Raw genomic sequence first — 15,478 nt, forward strand, 5'->3', positions numbered from 1 at the left:
TGCATGCTGGGGAACGCTGGTGCCTATAAGCGCGGTGCATGCTGGGGAAAGCTGCTGCCTGTAAGCGCGGTGCATGCTGGGGAACGCTGGTGCCTCCAAGCGCGGTGCATGCTGAGGAAAGCTGGTGCCTGTAAGCGCGGTGCATGCTGGGGAAAGCTGGTGCCTGTAAGCGCGGTGCATGCTGGGGAAAGCTGGTGCTGAGTAGAGTATTCCCTGTGAATGTGGTGTCTGTTCAGTAAAAATTGATAGCTGCCGAGTGCCTATTGGTGAAAGGACTACTAGGTAAAAATAGTGCCTGGTGGGTAAAGGTGGTGCCCGTGTGTCCGGGACACTCACAGTCCTAACGTCTCCTAGTACAGGGGTTCCTTCTGTCGGGGAAGCGAGGAAGGTCTGAGGTCAGAGGCCTGAGCCACTCAGAAGATAAGCACGGGCAGTACTGCCCTGCTGCCCACAGCTCCACAGCTGGGCGCCACAGGCTAACTTCCAGGCAAGACCACGAGAAGCCAAACTGTGGACTTCCACTTTCTTCTCAGTGCCCATGTCTCCTCCTCCAGACCCATTTTGGCCCCCTGAACCCTCAGGAAGATTCCTTGCCCTCTAGTTCTGTGGCTTCCTCGGTTCACCAGTCATCAATGGCATTGCTCCCACCTGCCCCACACCCCCCTCTTCCAAGAGCTGCCAGTTCAGTCCCCCTCCCCCTTTCTCCCTGGATCTTGCTCTCTCTCAGAACATCTGGCTCTGTCTGAACTTAGTCTCTGTGATGCTCTGGTGTGGGGTTGAGCCTGCAGGTCTGTTTGCTGGAGAAAATGGAGACACTGTTGCCTTAGCCTGAGGCTTCAGCAACTCTCAATCCTCTTGTCCCCCCACTCCTTTCTAGGCTCTCACCATCAGGGGTGTGGACACTGTGTCCCGCAGCTCCTTGGAGATGTCTCCTTTGGCCCCAGTAATCACCCATGAAAGAAGGAGCAAGAGGAGAAAACGAATGTCTTCAGGGACGGAAGAGTGTGGGGATGAAAGGTTCCCCAAGTCCGACTCAGAAGATGGCCCCCGAGCAATGGTAATCCCCTGCGTGGCTCTGAGGCCACTGTGTGGGTCCAGTCAGACACAGCTGCTCCCCAAGAGAGCATTCTTCGTCCCCCTCCCAGCCCTTCCCCTTCCCCCATGGCCGTTCTTGGCATGGAGGAGCCTTGGGCAGAGGTACGGAGAGTTATGATACCCTACCCTCAGCTAGGTCCCAGCATTAGGGCTGGGACTGGGGGAGATGGGGGGGGCAGGCTGACTGCCCTCAGACCGCCCAGACCAGGACTGTCTGCTCTCCAGTCTTCCTGCCTCCTGCCCCCACCCCCAGCCTTAGACCTAGAAAAGTGTTCAAGTGAAAGCCCAGAGGCTTCAAGTGAGGGCGATCCCAGGGGCTACAGGATGGCTTATAGCCCTGCAGCCACCCCTGCTGCCGAGCTCAACCCACCCACTTCTGGCAGAAGCCTCACTGCTCTGAGAAGCTGGGCTGGGCCGATGCCATGGAGGTGTGCTGGGAGCTCAGGAAGAACCAGCTTGGCCATGTCCCCTCTCCACATGCCCGCAGAATCACCTTGGCCTCACCCACGGCCTCAGCCGAACCTCAATGAAGCCGCGCTCCAGCCGCGGGAGCATTTTCACGTTTCGCCGTCGAGACCTGGGTTCCGAGACAGATTTTGCTGACGATGAAAACAGCACGGCAGGGGACAGCGAGAGCCACCGCACATCACTGCTGGTGCCCTGGCCTCTGCGCCGGCCCAGTGCCCAGGGACAGCCCAGCCCTGGGACCTCGGCTCCTGGCCATGCCCTCAATGGCAAAAGGAACAGCACTGTGGACTGCAACGGGGTGGTCTCCTTGTTGGGGACGGGCGACCCTGAGGCCACCTCCCTGGGGAGCCGCCTCCTCCGCCCGATGATGCTGGAGCGCCCCCCAGACACGGTGAGCAGCCCCTCGCGTAGCACCAGGGCAGATCTGGTCCAACTGGTCACCAGTGCCAGGTCCAAAAGCACTAGTATGTGCTGGGCCCTAAAAGCTCTGCCACCAGAGAGCCTCAGTGCAGTGGGCAGGCATTCTAAAATCAAAGGAGAAAAACAGGCTTAGATGTGCACAGAGTTGGATGGTGGCAAACAGGGGAGGTGGCCAAGCATACAGCACCTAGTAAGGCCTGGCCCAGCGCTGGGGGCACAGGACCAGCCCCTGGAGGCCCTGTGGCTGCCAGAGGTTAGTCCTGTCAAGTTGCTGGGTCCTGAGCGAATTCAGGGGGTTCTGGGGGACAAGGGGACACTTACAGTGTTCTGAGCAACAATTATTCACTAGGTGTGAAATATTTCAGGATTTTACAAGCTGGCAGTTCAGTATTCGGCCAAGTCCTAAGTGCCATGGGAAGACACAAGCAGGAAGGGGAGAAGGAACCTTGACTCCTTCAGAGGCATTTGAAAAAAGACTAGAAGGACGCAAGCGTAGGGACCAGGCTGCTTTCTGAAAGTGAGGGGTGAGAGGAGCTGGCAGCACCCAGAGTCTGCACACGGACTGGGTTTGGATTCCAGGTGCTAGCTCGCCAGCATTGTTTGAGCAAGTGACTTTGTTTCTCTGGCCTTGGCTGTCATCTATGCAGGGACTGGGGGGGGCATTAGTGCGTTCAGGACATGAATGGGTGTGCTGATGTTGTGGCAATATCCTAAGCACAGACCATTGTCATGTCATCTGGGCAAGCATGTTCCAGACCCCACGAACAGCAAGAGCGAAGCCCTGAGGCAGAAGCTTGTGGAGCTATTAGAGGAAACGCCATGTGGTCAGTGTGGCAGAACACCGGGCACAGGAGTTGGAATTGTGGGAAGGCATGGGGTGGCACATGAAAGGGCACTCAGAGCCCTCGGCACTACTCAGTCAGCTCATCGTGACAGAGTGGTGAGTGTCCCAGCGGGCATCCGGTATCCTCGCTGACCTCTACCTCCCCATGCTGCTCACCCAGGAAAAGGGTGACTGTTTGACGCAGACACAAGGCCCAGAGGGAGATAGGGGAAGACATTTTGAAGTAGGTGAAGAGGAGACGGGTCATCAAATGGCCTGTTTTGCTCCAACTCGAACATTTGTTCTAGCTGTGGGACTTTGTGCCTCAGTTTCCACATCTGTAAAGTGGAAACAAAATTAGTACCCCATGAGCAGGTTGTGCTGACTAAAAGCTAAAACTTGAGACCAGGGCTTGCCTCATGTTCGGGGAACCGTTATTTTCCTTGATGGTGACTGTTTCACAGGAGTCAAGATTGCTTGGCACACTGGGAGTGCCCGCGGCTCACGCTTCTCTGGAGCAGACAGGGTGCTGGGGACCCAGAGGGGACGAGGCACGGCTTCCGGGCGGGTCTGGGGCACCCCGGCCAGAACTGGGAGGGTGGATATCTGTCCTCAGGAGCACTGAGTGGCAGTGTCCAGAGCCCCCACAGGCCCAGCCCCGGAGCACTGGCCTCGTGGAATCAGGTCAGCAGCCCAGAATGCTAATCAAATTTCCTAATCTCATTGGGGAGAAAATCATCTCATTGTGCCGCACATGTCGGGAGGAATCCAAGTTCAAACACCTCATTACTGGGAACTCTGACTTCACCCACTCTCACTGCTGTGGGGCCCATTTGTAACTTTAAAGGGATTAACAGGCCAAGGGGGTCATTTGCAGAGTTAAAGAAATTAGCAGACCAAGATGGAGACATTTGAAAAGTTAAAGAGATTAGCCGGCTGTAGACCCCTGGGAATGCCATCTCTGCTTCCCCTCACTCCCCAGGGAGATGTTCCTGCCCTGTCCAGTCTGGAAACAGCACAGTGTCAGGCACATCGTGGCATTCAGCAGGGGAGGCGACAGGGGCTGGCACAATTCACAGCTTGTGTTAAATTTATCCAGATGGAAGAGCATATTTCCTGTGCCCTTGGTCTGTTTGAGGTGCTGGTCCCAGACGAGGTGGGGAGGTGGAGTACAGACATTCTTCTCCTTCCACACTCCAAACTTTCATCCTCATGGTCCCTGGTCTTCTAGAAAGTTAGGGGCAAAGCTAGGATTTTAACCCAAACCCCCTGATGCTAACCAATATTTCTCTAGTGCCAGCCACTGTATTGGGTACCAGGCAGCCTCTGAGGCTCCCGGGAGACAGCAGTGATGAAAACAGACAAGAGCTCTGTCCTTGTGCCATTTACAGCCAGGGAGATGGACGGTGAGCTGGCGAATATTCCAAGTGATAGAGAGATGCTGGGGAAGGCCGCTCTTCAGGAGAATGCTTGAGCTATCCTTCCTGAGGAGATAATATTAAAATCAACAGGCAAGTTATTTTAGGGAGCCAACCATGAAGATGTGGAAGAATGGGGTTTTAGACAGAGATCAGCAAGTGCGAAGATGAATAGGTTTGACACAGTCAAGGGAAAAGAAGGCTGAGCCAGGCCAGGGATTATGCAGACAGGAAATGGTCTGCAAGGAGTTTGATGGCTTCAGGTGTGGAGTAGGCAGGGCCTTGTAGGCAACTGAAAAGTTACTCTGAGAAAGATGAGGAGCAGTCAGGTAGGAGGAGTCTAATTTTCTTCTTAAGGGACTGCCTTCCGGCTGTGTAGGGAGCAGAGAGAAGAGAAGAGCCCTGTTAAGACGCTGCCATAGCCATTCTAGGAACGAGATGATGACTTGCTCAGGGACCATGTATCAGCGTCACAACGATGCGTAACAAACGGCCCCAAGTGAGTGGCAGCCAGCTAGACTTTAGTCTCATTCTGTCTCTGCAGGTTGCCATGGTTTGGCTGTTTGGGTCAGACTTGGCTGGGCAGCTCTGCTTCAAGCTGCCATGTCCTTGTTCTGAGCCCCAGGGCCAGGGGTGGTAGCTAGCTGGGCAGGTTCTTTCCCTGGAGGATGTCTGAAGCAAAGAGCAAGGCCAGCAGTGCAGGACATCTGTTCACATCATGTCCGCTAGCATTCCACTGACCAAAACAAGTGTGTCATTGATGGGACAGGGCAATTTACTTCAGGCACAGTGGCCGGGGGAAGAGCAAATAACCCAAAATGCATAGGTGGTAACAACCCAAATGCATGGATGGTAAAGGAGAGAAGTTAGAAGAATTTAAGACACACTGTGACGTAAGCTGGCAGGTTTGCCATTGTCATTCCTCACAGGTACCTCTGCTTGAATTCATCCAGACCTGGGAACTCACCACCTCCCTAAGCAACGTATCAGGGCCGTGCACCGAGTTGCAGAGTTTGACCTTAACTTGGCCTCAGATTTGACGTCCACCTCAGGCATTTGCTCTGCCAAGCCAAGGTCCCTCTTCTCTGCCCTGCAGAGACCATGGAGCGTTGTTCTTGTACGTGAACAGGCCGTGTCTCTAACAGCCCCAGCTCAGGCTCATGGCAGTGCCCATGTGGACAATGCTGATAGAAAGCTTTGTGGGTCCTCCTTGTTTCTTAGGGAGCAGTGAGGGACTCAGGTGAGCTGAGGGAATGTCCTGTGCCACCTCCCTTCCTCAGGACTTGGCGCATCTCCATTTGCAGGCCTGGTTCTTCTACTTCAGCAAACATGGTACAAACACATCATAATCAAACCCAGCAGCGCAGAAGTACCTTAATGAAATGGGGACTCTTCCCCTCTCCCCACAATCCCATCACCCGGACATATCCACTTTAACAGTTCAGCGTGTATCTTCTCGATGTTTTTTTCATCAAACTGGTTGTCCTGCAAGTGTTCCCATGAGAACACATGTGGAACAGCCTCATTCTCTTCAGTGTTCCTATCAGAGTCCAGAATCAGATTCTGCTCATAAGTGATTTTTTTTTTTTTGCTCATAAGTTATTTTAATATTCTTCCTATTGATTGTTTTGTTGTGTGTGTGTGTGTTTTAATGTATCAGCACATTGCATGCTTGTTTTTGGTGCATGTGCATAAGTATTTATGAAGTTAGATTGTTAGTTGAGGCATTGCAGAGCTAATTTAAACTGTTCTAGATAGATGTAACCAAACTGCCTCCAGAAATCTCCCATTACTAGATCTAAGCATTGTGCTTTATGCTGCTATTAATGTCACCTTAGAATGTGGTAGATGTTTTTCAATTTATTTATGCTCTCAACTCTGGCCTCTGTGGTCAGTTGAGACTCCCAGATTATTTTTGCAGTACTAATGTATATGACAGCTGCTGGTTAGTAGACCTTAGTACATGTAGCTTCCTGTCCACATTCAAGAATCACCACGGATGGGAGACAGAGGAAGAAGAAGAGAATGACTGGTGGGAGGAGTGGGGGACATTTATATATATATATTTATAAAATAGTTTATTTTTACATCATTTTGTGCATTTTTTTCATCTCATTTGTACTCCCCGTGGGCTTCCCATCACCAAATCACCCTGGGCCATCACCATAGTCCAGTGCGTTTCATAGTCCAGTGGGGGGCATTTTTAGTGGGGAGGTTGGGAGCAGAGAAGTCCCAGTGCCCATCAAGGCCCCCCATCCTGCCGCCTGTGATGTCCCCATCCTGATCTGTGCCAGCTGCCCCAGTTCCGGCTGCTGCTTAAGTCCAAGAGGACGCCCACCGCTGGCCTCACGTGTATCTCTTGCTTGCACCCAGACCACACCGTCAGAGGATCCAGGCAGGCCCCAGACGCTGACCCCGCAGGCCCCAGGCGTGGACGGCTTCGAGGAGCCAGGGGAGCGGCAGCGGGCCCTCAGCGCAGTCAGCGTCCTCACCAGCGCACTGGAAGGTCAGCAGCCCCGGATCGCCCAAACACTCCCCACTTCTGGTCTAGACACCTGTAGACCTGCCCCAGCCAGGTAGCCCCCATCGGTTTGGACAGCCTTGGACACGCCCACAGCTGTGCCAGAGTTTCAGTCTGTACCCTCTGCTCGGTGTCCTTTTATATTTTAGCTCATTCTTTCCTGACGTCCTCAGGAGCCCCACCTGTTTCTCCCAGACAGTCCCAGAGCTGTCCTGCCTGTTCGCAAGTGCGTAGCTGTCTGATCTTGCCCTCGCCCCAGCATTGCTTTGTTCTCCTGAGATCATCCTGTCCCAAGCCTGCCAATTCTGGCCCAGTTGCAGCCATTCCCATGTCTGTCTCGCACTAGTCCAGCGGCCTACAGTCTGTCCAGCCAGTTCCTCCTTAAGCACTACACAATTCATTCGGTCTGACTTGGCACATCCCACCTTGTTCCCCCATCCCACATCTATAAACCTCTTTTCCAGCTTATCTTAGGCAGCGCCCCCCCCCCCCAATCTGTACTAACACATCCCAGATGTCCACATCTGTTCCTGTTCTGTCCTGGATTTCTTTCTATCAGAACCTGCCTGGCTCAGATGTCGTCTCATCTTTTCAGCCTGTCCTCTCCTGAGTACCCCCATGTCCATGTGGGAATGTTGTCTCAAGAGATTAGGACATTTGTCCTAAGTTATCCCGTCCCAGCTTTCCCCACCTCCCCACATCCATTCTGATCTCCCATACTTCCAAGTTAAGGAGCCACATAAGGTACAGGGCATCCCTTCCCCTAATCCTCCCTGCTACTCCCTCTAGGTAGAAGCCTGTCAGGTAAGTCATGCATCTTTCCGGTAGTACCACAAGTTATTTATAAGGCAGTCGACTAAAACAAACTAGCTCACTGACTGTCCCCTCAGAGCTGGAAGAGTCTCATCGCAAGTGTCCGCCATGTTGGAACCGCTTCGCCCAACACTACCTGATCTGGGAGTGCTGCCCACTGTGGATGTCTATCAAGCAGAGAGTGAAGTTCATGGTCATGGACCCATTCGCAGACCTCACCATCACCATGTGCATCGTGCTCAACACGCTCTTCATGGCCCTGGAGCACTATAACATGACAACTGAGTTCGAGGAGATGCTGCAGGTCGGAAACCTGGTAAGAGCCACCAACGGCTGATCCACATGGCTGGTAAAAAGGGTTTCAGCCAGCTGTCATGGCCTTCATGGTAAGGGGGGAGGGAACTGGAGCACCAAAGGCTCTTCTGAAGTGAGAGTCACTGTGGAAGACATCGTGGAGGCAGTCATCTCAGGATTGACTTTTAAGGAGCTGAAAGATGTCATTGGGAGTAAGAGGTTGTCCCAGACCTAAAAAATCAAATTAAGTTGGGGGAGCCTGAAATTTTGGAATCAGTAGATGGTGCAGAGACGTGTGTGCAGAGAGAGGCAGTTCTATCATAAAGCCTATAGAGGTGAGCGTCGGTGTTTGTTGAATGGGGGAATGGATAGATGGATGGTTGGATGGAGAGGAAGGAGGGTAGGATAGGAGGTAGATAGACAATCAGAAAAAAGATAAATGGAAAAATGGATGGGTTGATGGATAGATGGATAGGTGAGTGGATGGATGGATGGATGGATGGATGGATGGATGGATGGATGGATGGATGGTTGAATGGATGGATGGATGGAGTACATACATTGGGCAGAGCCAGATTTGAATTCTGACTCATCTCCTGCTAAATATGTGATCTCAAATAAATTACTTAGTCTCAGCAATTGGCACAATGAGTATTTGTTGAATTTAATAAATGTAAAATTAGTATGACAATATCAGCCTCGTAGGAAACTAATGAGGCTGGAATCAGATAATGTGGGTAATATGCTTGGCTCAGTTTGATAAACAAGCATTCAAAATAAATGATAGCTGTGGTGGTTATTGTTGTTGTCACTAAAGAGATAGTCCCTGGAACCTAGAATGTCTGGGCTGTAACTCTGAATTTTTTTTCCCTTGCGATCAAATCAAGTCCTACCTCTTCACTATAAAAATGGAAAGCTGAGGCCCAAAAGGTGACAATAGAGGTGACAGAGGCGGGCATGCAGCTACTGTGTCCAGACTCTGAGGGACAGGCCTCCATTGGCCCTGTTCAGGTAGACAAGAGTCAGCCTTCCCCAGGTGGCCCCAGAGCAAGGCTGGCCGAGAGCACCCATGGCCTTCAAAAGGAGCTCCTGAGTTTGGGTGGAGGGAGGGGGTCTTTTGGTCCAAGCTTCCTCTTACTGCAGATTTAGCCTTTCTTGGTGTCAGCTGCACAGGCAGGCAGGTCTCCCACACTGTGGGATGTGAAGATTCTCTTCCCATGTTACTTTCCATATCTAGAACTCTAGATAGTTCTTTATAGGATCTATTCAAATTTTCTCGCAAATGTAAGTCCGTTTTGCTCTAATTCTTCTTTTCTTTCCATCTTCTTCTAGTTGCAAACAGAAGGGAAAGCTATAATTCTGTCTGTAGGAGTCTCATGGTACAATTTGTGCCTGCCTGTGTTGGGTGATCTTCAGATGGTGGTTCTGCAGGCTTTCAGTTGGGTGTGCTTTTATTACAGTGTGACCATTAGGCTCCACTGAGCAGCAGATGGAGGTGATAAAGAGGGCTGGTGGAGTCTCTGCATCATTAAGTTGGGATTGAATTGCAGTTGTGTTGAACCTGTGGTTGAGTTATTAGTAATAGGCCATGCATTTGGATTATAGCTATTATTTGTTCTGTTTGGATAGCTTTATTGCTATGTCAGGTTTCAGTTGCCTTGCAATCAATGTATTCTAGGTATCTTTAGTGACAAACGACAAATTCCATTAAAAAAAAATAAAGAGATTTAACCAACTTTTATTCCATCATATAAACAAAGGTGATTGGCGCATGCATGCTTTTCCTGGCAGTAGTATGGACAAGAAAGCTGGAAAAGTCTCCAGCTATGAAATAACTGAAAATATAGCAAACATTCTGTGAAATGCACAGCAAAGTTCAGTAGAACAAAAATCCCCAAGTGCCAAAAACAAAGAGAGATTTAAAAACCATGTCAGTAGGGGCCTCCCTGGTGGCATCAGGGTTAAGTCTCAGTTCTGTCAAACTGTTACCACTGCCACTGCCACCTGAGTTTGATCCCCAACCAGGGAGCTGACCCACACGGTGCAGCAGACTCTCCTATCCCATTCACTGCTCCCCTCAGCGGTGAATTTCAGTAGATCTGCCTGTTCTGCTCCCCACTCTGGCTCTGGTGAATCCTCTCCCCCCAAACACACACTTACTTCTATACCCCAGTTCTTCTATGCATAAATAAGTCTTCTAAAAAATAATCATGGTAAACGCAAAGGGAGGTGGCCCTGGAGGGAGGAGGAGGCTGCTGACTTGGGTAGCAGGGGTGGCTTGGCTTTCAATGAGCATGGAGAAGCGAGGTGTGTCCTTGTGACGGAGTGAGTACAGCTTGGAACTCAGCGACCCTGTAGGTCCAGAGCGACCCTCTGGAAGCTTTTGCCTATGAATTTGACCTCAACAGATTAGCAGTTCAGATTTGAACCTGAATATTCCTAGAAAGTCTGCCTTGGCAATTAACACTTAAGATGATTCTGGGATTACATTTGGGGGCCCCAAAAGAAGCAAGCATATGTATACACACACAGGCTTAGTCCTCTTAAGATTGCCATAGAGGGCCCTCCCTGGTGGTCTAGCAGATTAAAGCATGGTACTACAAAGCTATTGCAGCCACTGCAGCGTGAGTTCAATCCCCAGCCAAGGGGGTGACCCACATGGCGTGGCAGACCTCTCCTGACCCACTCTCTGCTCCCCTCAGCAGTGTATTTCAGTCAGTCGGCCTGTTCTGCTCTCCACTCTGTTTCTGATGAATCCTCTCACCTCCCACACCTATGGCCTGTACCCCAGTTCTGTATGCATAAATAAATAAACCTTTAAAAAAATGCCATATAACCGAACTGCTGAATAATGATGATACCAATAAATTTTGAACAGACTAAATGAAACTTTTCTTAGAAAAATATGCATTACCAAAAAGAGATTTTAGGAAAGAAAGAGAAAAAAATAAACCAAAATTAATTAAGAAAAATCAAACAAATTATCAAAAAAAAAAAAAAGTGCCTCATGACCAGGTTGGACTTATTCCACCTTCCCCCAGACAGAGAAAAGTTATTTAATAAAATGAAATGCGTCCCTGTAAGAGCTCTTAGCAAACTAGAAGAATCTGCTAGGAGCATTTCACGTAACCTTGAAACATTAGCAGCCTCCCCAAGAAAGTCCGAAATGAACACTGGCTGCAGTGCAAGGGGCGGTGACCGTGGCGGAGGCTTGTGGAAGGCCTCGTTTCTTTTAACAACCAGTACGCAGAATGCTAATACCGTTTCCCCCGTTTTACTGGGAAGTGAGGCCCAGAGAGGTCCAATAAGGAAGCCAAGGCCTCACAGCCAGTAAGTGGTGGAGCCAGGACTCAAGCCCAGGCAGTGCTCAGGCCCAGACGCTGGCCACAGCTGCACTGCTTGGCAGCACACAGCTTTGCCCTCTTCGCCCTGCTTTCGGTCTAAGGGATTCCGAGGTCTGTGTCACCTGGCAAGAGATGAAAAAGAAGAAAGAAGGAAAACAGATGCAACTTGATTCCCCAGACTGTGTTGTTACTATATAAACCAGGCTAGGTAGACTATTATAACTAAGAGAATTGGACCGTGTTGCAGGTTGATTTACCAAACTTAGTTATTTCCCTAGTCACCATCAATTGAAGAGAGTCATTTTTCAACATTAACACAAACAATGGCAGTAACAACTATGAGAAATCCATGAATAAATGTTGCAAAAGATTGTCCATTTTATGTGAATAAAGTATAAAATTATTGGAAACATAAAAGATTTAAATTGGTAGAGATGTCATTTTTACAGGTGAAAGGCTCGATGTTGTAGCCATATGAATTCTGCCCAATTTAGCCTAGAAATTTAATATAATTCTAATCAAAATCTCAATGCTTTATTTTCTGCAGGACTTAACAAGGTAATCCTAAAATAGATTACATAGAAATGTAAAATCTATCAAGATAAATTAAGGAATAAGGTGGGAACTTACCATGCAATGTGTTAAGATGTATTATAAAGTCATAGCAATTAAAATATTGTAGTATTGGTACAAACAGCAAAATGGACCTGTGGTGAAAAATTGAGAACTCAGAACAGGAAATACATTTTCAGAGACTTGACGCATAACAGAGATGGCATCATAAATCAATAGGAACAGGGTGTACATTAAATTATGCTGAAGAGTGCTTCCCCATACGGAAGATAATAAATTTAGATCCCTACCCCACATTATACTCATTAATTAGTTGGAAGGTAATAGGATTTAATACCCAAATGGGATAAAGCAAAATTTTAAATCTTTTTAGAATAAAAATGGGAAAACCATTTAAGATCTCAAGGTTGGGAAGCCTTTTTCAACAGTACAAAACGTCTTTACCATGAGAGAAAAGGTTCATACATTTACTATATTGAAGTTTATAATAAAAAAGGAGACTAGTAAAATCAGTGCCACCAGCTGGAAATTAATGGAATGAAAAGTACAGAACTAGAAAGACATGGGATCAACCCACGTGCGTGTCACCGGGGAAGAGGGCCGGCGCGCGCCTCAGGAACACAGCCGCAGTGCTCAGAGGGAGCGAGGGACCGCGCGAGACGGCAGGGGACGGCCAGGTGCTGGGAAGCACATGCACGCCAGGTGCTATCCAAGCACAGAGATCGCACCTCGCACCCGTCTGCAAATCCAAGACAGACTTCCCTGGGTGGCAAGGACGTGAAGCAGTGGGGACTGTACTTTGTTAAGACTGGACTTAGGGGGGCCCTTTCAGGGAGCACTTGTTTACTGTGGGGTGAACTATAGATGTGCATGCCCTATAGTGTAACAGTTTCAGATAAGTGACTGATGACTGATACATAGGTAGGTAGACAGACAGACAGATATTCTGAAGTTCACATGTCTGAGCAAGAGACAGTTATGCTTTTTTTGCTGCCATGACACTCACAGAGAAAACTGGAATCAATATAAATGCCCATCCAGCCACTAAAAAATTGGGCTGTCAAGCAGGCCTTAAGAACGCCCATCCTGGCATGTTCAGCAGTTGCTGGGGGTGACCAGACAGCCAGGGTACAAGGAATGTACCCTGGAATGTACAGGGAATGGGAGACCCAAGCCCCGCCCTTATGGGCTGTCAGGTGACGTGGTGGCAGGTCCAAGCATTTGTACATTTGTGTAACAAAATTGGCAGAGTACCCTCAGGTAGGGCATTATTCTGGGTGCGGTAGGACATAAAGGCCCCTCCTACTGCAGCTGACATGCTAGCCGGAGGAGTTTCGAGAAGTACACGGCAACGTCCGTATATAATAAGGCCGATGGTACGTGAGGGGGAAAGGCCGGGAAAAGGGATAGGGAGTGTGGCGGGAGAGGCCTCCTCTTCTGTGCAGGAGCTCCTGCATGATGGTTCTAAGCAGCACGGGAGAGCCCTGTGGCTGGGGCAAAGGGAGCGGCCAGTGCAGAGGCCTGAGGAGGGAACAGCGAGAAAGCAGCTGAGTAGTAGGAGACGGGCCAGAGGCCTGGAGAGGCCGTATAACCCAAAACGCCTGTTGCTGGGATCCCAAGGACGCTTCTTCACTCACACGGGCAGCCCAGGGGTTTAGGCTGAGGTTGGAGGAGCGGCAGGGAGAGGGCTCCTTCCCCAAGAAGACTCCTTCCCTCTAGGCACAAGCACTGGTCATGAAGGCTGAACTGGTAGATGGTGCCGGGGCACCGCCTGGCTATAAGAGCAGTTCCTTACAGCGGGGTCTCATCTGCACAGAGGGGGCAAGAGCTGGTAATGGGGTAAGCAGGACATGCTTCTCCCTTGCTCCTGTCAGCCCAGGGCCCCCGCAGGTGGGTGCCTCCTGGCTATCCCCCGCCCAAGGCCTCAGCTGCGGCCTGCTCTCTGCCATTACCTGCCCCACAGCTGCCATAGGCCTGAACTGTAGCCTGGCCCTCAGTCTGCCCCCTACAGAAGACCTCAGTGCCTCCCCTCCCTCACTGGCCAGGAAAACCTAGTAAACAGGTCAAATCTCCAGCTGTACCCTCAGGGGGACATCCCTTCCTCTCAAAACCACACTCCATGGTGTAGCAGCTAGCAGGCACACCCCAGAGTCATTGGCAGTGATGACTGCTTCTGAACCACTGCCCATGGGCCCTTGACTATATGGCTCCATTGGCAAAGACTGGTTGGCTCAGGCCTCATGAGTCAATGAACCAGGTGGTGCCCAGCCTCTGCCCACCTCAGGAATGCTCCCAGGAGGGAGAGGTGGTTGCTCTAAATCTTGAGGGACAGCATTGAGTTGCCTCCTGATTCGCAAACTTGCTAGACCCTGGGGAAGTCGCTCAACAGCGCCTCTCTGTCCTTGCCGGTGAGATGGGGATAAAGATACTTTCCTCTTTAGTGCTGAACAAATTGAAAGGAACAACAGAACATCTAACCCAGCTCTCAGCACCCAGTCTAGCCGTCAGGGGTGGCTGGTCATGACTGCTGTGAGAGGATTTCAGCAGATGGGCAGGAGGCGGCAGGAACATCATGGACCACGGCCGGCCATGAGTCTCAGGGCCCAGGAGTGGCTGTGAGAATGTAGGTCTGGAGCGAGGGGTTCCTGTGGCAGTCTGGACTGGAAGGAGTCTGGGTTTGGGCTGAGCTGCCGCCGCCCTGCCCCAAGGATCTCCTCTGGGTGCTCACAGTGGGACCAGCTGTTTCTGAGGACCAAGTTGGGGGCTCCTGCTTGGTGAGCAGCGGGAGTCTAGGGCCATGGAGTGGGCAGTCTGGACCATGGCCATGCGAGTGCCCACTGGGAGCCTGAGTGCAGTCAGAACTGGCTGCCTAGCTGGGGGACCCTGCTGGCCAGCAGTCTTGCCCGTACAAATGTCAGAAAACCCTGATTCCCGCTTCCCGCCACGCTCCCCACAGGTCTTCACAGGAATCTTCACGGCAGAGATGACCTTCAAGATCATTGCTCTTGATCCCTACTACTACTTCCAGCAGGGCTGGAACATCTTCGATAGCGTCATCGTCACCCTTAGCCTCATGGAACTGGGCTTGTCCCGCATGGGCAACCTGTCGGTGCTCCGCTCCTTCCGCCTGGTACGTGGCTGGCCCGTGCAAGGGGACAGAGGTGGGGGGTTGGGGGGGAGGTGGGGCTCGGGACCCTGAGCATACTCCCCAAAGGTCACTGAGCAGGCACACTTTACTCTGAAACGCCATGCCCTCCTCCCAGCTGCTATTTCCTAGGTCCCCCTGGGGACCAGTTCAGTGCTCACGATGACCCCTTTGGTCCTCAGAGGGCCAGGAATAGGCCTGGTGCTATGAAATGCACATTTCATGAAGCGAAACAATTTCCTGAAGCCACATGGCTGGTAGCAAATACAGTCAGTCAGGTCTGCTGTCAGCTGCTTTTAGAATTAGCATGTTAGATTCTTGAATGCACGCGCAGATCACATGGGGTCTTGTTAGACATACATGCCCAGGTGATGCCAAAGCTGCCCATCTGGGACCATCCTTTAAGCTCAAAAGCCTAAGCAAGTCATGGGGCTGGAGGTAGGTCAGGGAAGGTTCCTCGAGGAGTTCCTGAGCACTGTTGGTGGCGTCCCTGGGTGCTGGGAAGGCAGGATGGTGGGGACAATCGGGGAAGTCTAAGCTGTTGGCTCAAACCCCAGCTCCATG

General features: G+C 50.8%; 1 protein-coding gene across 3 annotated transcripts in view; it reads left to right on the forward strand.

Moving 5' to 3' along the window:
• The window catches only part of SCN5A (sodium channel, voltage gated, type V alpha subunit), an 80,547-nt gene that overhangs the window by 25,470 nt on the left and 39,599 nt on the right, over positions 1 to 15,478 (forward strand). For all 3 annotated transcript variants that reach the window (XM_004676304.2, XM_004676305.2, XM_004676302.2), the window contains exons 10-14: positions 878 to 1,057; positions 1,583 to 1,954; positions 6,598 to 6,730; positions 7,636 to 7,874; positions 14,726 to 14,899. In XM_004676304.2, the coding sequence (XP_004676361.1) occupies positions 878 to 1,057; positions 1,583 to 1,954; positions 6,598 to 6,730; positions 7,636 to 7,874; positions 14,726 to 14,899 (1,098 nt within the window). The remainder of the gene's footprint in view (positions 1 to 877; positions 1,058 to 1,582; positions 1,955 to 6,597; positions 6,731 to 7,635; positions 7,875 to 14,725; positions 14,900 to 15,478) is intronic.

This window comes from Condylura cristata, unplaced genomic scaffold, assembly GCF_000260355.1.
Source record: "Condylura cristata isolate star-nosed mole 26May11 unplaced genomic scaffold, ConCri1.0 scaffold00004, whole genome shotgun sequence".
Classification (NCBI taxonomy): domain Eukaryota; kingdom Metazoa; phylum Chordata; class Mammalia; order Eulipotyphla; family Talpidae; genus Condylura; species Condylura cristata.